At 35.8% G+C, this 2,933-nt stretch overlaps 1 protein-coding gene across 1 annotated transcript; it reads left to right on the top strand.

Annotated features, from left to right (window-relative positions):
* Nucleotides 1-167: 167 nt before the first annotated feature.
* Nucleotides 168-2,933, top strand: LOC110444401 (myosin, essential light chain, adductor muscle-like). Its single transcript, XM_021488780.1, has 4 exons — nt 168-375; nt 945-1,109; nt 2,180-2,266; nt 2,642-2,933. The coding sequence occupies exons 1-4, from the start codon at nt 183-185 to the stop codon at nt 2,683-2,685; spliced, it is 489 nt and encodes a 162-aa protein (XP_021344455.1). The 5' UTR covers nt 168-182; the 3' UTR covers nt 2,686-2,933.

The following is a 2,933-nucleotide window of genomic DNA, read 5'->3' as shown; positions in this document are numbered from 1 at the left end:
GCAAACGTTATCATTGAATTATTTTATTAATCAAACATTTTTATGGTTTATAATCATCAGGCACGACCAATATCGAACGTCATAATTGATGATTTTTCCTTATTTTGCAAATGAGATCTCGAATATAGAATAAAAATAAAGTTAAAGAAACGCATTATACGTTCATGTAATATATATGCAAAATGAAAGTAACATCGTGTGTCATGTGTGCTTTGCGTAATTTTCCAGACTTGAAGGACGTTTTCGAACTTTTTGACTTCTGGGATGGTCGTGATGGAGCTGTCGATGCCTTCAAGCTCGGCGATGTGTGCAGGTGTTTGGGAATCAACCCCAGGAACGATGACGTATTCGCCGTAGGAGGCACACACAAAATGGGTACGTCCTTTTTATGTACAGACATCAATGTCAAAAAGTGTAATAAACATATAAATTGTCACTTTGATATCTAAGGTAACTGAAGGTCAGTCTCCAAACTTACGCATCTTTGGGTTAAAGACAACTTTTGAACATAGACTTTTCAGATGACCATAGGCCATCCATATTAGTTACCAAAGGGTTATGTTCTTAAGTTGAAATGGTCATCAGCACAGAAAATAACAATATCGGACAGAAACCACCCGTGTTAATGTCACTATATAATACGTTACAATGGCATTTATTACAAATATCGAAGGACTACTTCGTTAAATGATCTTACCTGTTGATGGGACGCTTAATCCAACAAAACAAAACAACCCAATCACTTTTGCATTAAACAAAATCACAACGCCCTGAGTATTTTCACTTAAATGCAGGCGAACATTTTATCCCCTTACACACAGAGAGATATGCCCTTAATTGACCTTAGCTGTGAATTGGGCGCTAAAACCATTAAACCAAACCAAGCATGCCTTTTTTATAAAACAAAATATTATTTCAATGATTTCTTTTTTACTTGAATGCAGGCGAGAAGTCCCTTCCCTTCGAAGAATTCCTCCCCGCCTACGAGGGTCTCATGGATTGTGAACAGGGAACATTTGCCGACTACATGGAGGCTTTCAAGACCTTCGACAGGGAAGGACAGGGATTCATCTCCGGGGCCGAGCTTAGGCACGTCCTCACCGCGTTAGGTAAGTACTTTTTTTTTTAATATGGTTTGTATTGTTGAGTTGGAGAAGGTGCAAACTGCCTATAGATGTACAGTAATCTCGAGGTAGACTGCCTCATGTTTAATATGCTGTAAGACATGTCTTATCAACCTTACTTCAAGTTTTATGAGTTTAGAAACGGCTATCGGTGTCTTCAGATTCATAATCATTATCTACTAGAAACCGTCTTTCTAAATAACTTTCAAAACTATATGAATGCTTGTTCAGGATAAACAAAAACATGTATGACCGACGACAAAAATATTAATATGAATAAATTATAAGTAATGTCAAATTTATTAAATTTATAAGTAAGAATGCCGAGATTCTGTACTTCACGAAAATCCACCATTTGCACAATTTCTGATATTATTAAGACAATTTTTGGCCAAGCATGAGGGTTTATTTTCTCAAACAGTTTCTTATGACCTGTTTGCTATAATTTGCCTCAATGCCCCCCTTACCACTAAATCTGCTTCTCTTTATTCCCTAATCACAAAATCACGTGTTCTATTTCCCAACGCACCACTAACACGTGCGATATTTAGATGTTTTCTGTTCTCTACTGTTGTCAGTGTCTCCTTTGAAAACATACAACAATTCTATTTACCTATGTACTTTTTTTCTTTCTTGTTGAAATTCTCTCTAAAAACCGCATTACACGTGCGATATCTTTTCTGTGTTTCTACTTTTCTCCTAGTCACCAAATGTGTTCGGTTTTGTGTTTGTGTCCAGATTTTGACATTTCAGCGTGGTGGGTCTATCATAATCAGTACTGAATGTCACTTTCAAATGTAGTCCTGCTGTCACGTGACAATTCATGGTTGCCATGCACTTCATAAACCAAAACATTAAAAGGGTAACTAACTAACATTGAATCGCAGACGTTGATGCCGGACATCGTCAAGGACTTATTCTTACTAGATCCCATTGTCTTGGTGTTGGTAGATGAAGATAAGCATTATTTGAAAATGACAATTTTGTCGTGATGTTGACTTAAATCTAGATAGAATAAGTGCCTTAACAATGCCAACCATCTTTTCTTTTTAAAGGCGAGAGATTGACAGACGAAGAAATTGACGAAATCATCAGTTTGACAGATTTGCAGGAAGATCTTGAAGGAAACGTGAAATACGAAGGTATGTAACCAGATACCTTTGTCATAATTTGTGGCTCTGTAGTGGTGGCGCATCATACAGCCACTTAATATCAATATAGATTTTTTGTATATAAAAAATGTCGATAAATCAAACTTCTAACTATTCACGATATTTGAATATTATCATCGATTAAATATATATTGATACCAATGAATTACTGTCTTCATATTAAAAGTACCAACTTTTCCATAAAATTGATCGTAATTGATTGCAAACAGTGGTTGCTTGGACATTGTATTTCTTTTGTCTTGTTTGATACAGGATCTTTAAAACTGAATAAATATTGTGACCAATGGTTTGTCTTTGTCAAACAAAGGTTCATTTTGCTTAACAATGTTTTTTTTCCTACTTCAGACTTCGTAAAGAAAGTGATGGCCGGTCCATACCCAGACAAATAGACGATCGCCGCATTCGAAAATAAAATGTGAAGCCGTTTCCAAGAGTAAAATTGACATTTTTTGTAAAAAGAAATTTCGTTTCATCGTTCTGTCAAAAGTTCAAGGGTAGGTCTTACAAGATGCTGCCAGCTTCCGAGTCATCCATATGCTTAGATACAACGAACAACAAAAAGAATAGAAACAAAAATGCCGTCAGCTTTCAGTGCCAGAAATAAGATCTTATTATAACAACAACAACAACAACAACA

Source organism: Mizuhopecten yessoensis, unplaced genomic scaffold (assembly GCF_002113885.1).
Source record: "Mizuhopecten yessoensis strain PY_sf001 unplaced genomic scaffold, ASM211388v2 hete_36115794, whole genome shotgun sequence".
Lineage (NCBI taxonomy): Eukaryota > Metazoa > Mollusca > Bivalvia > Pectinida > Pectinidae > Mizuhopecten > Mizuhopecten yessoensis.
The sequence above is the reverse complement of the archived record's forward strand: the minus strand, read 5'-3'. Positions and strand labels throughout refer to the sequence as shown.

What these genes read in the sequence shown, in the direction of transcription:
- LOC110444401 (XM_021488780.1), top strand. Translation starts at nt 183, where the DNA reads ATGAAAGTAACATCGTGTGTCATGTGTGCTTTGCGTAATTTTCCAGAC. An exon ending in AGGAGGCACACACAAAATGG is followed by an intron (nt 376 to 944) that starts GTACGTCCTTTT and finishes ACTTGAATGCAG; the next exon opens with GCGAGAAGTCCCTTCCCTTC. An exon ending in AGGAAACGTGAAATACGAAG is followed by an intron (nt 2,267 to 2,641) that starts GTATGTAACCAG and finishes TTCCTACTTCAG; the next exon opens with ACTTCGTAAAGAAAGTGATG.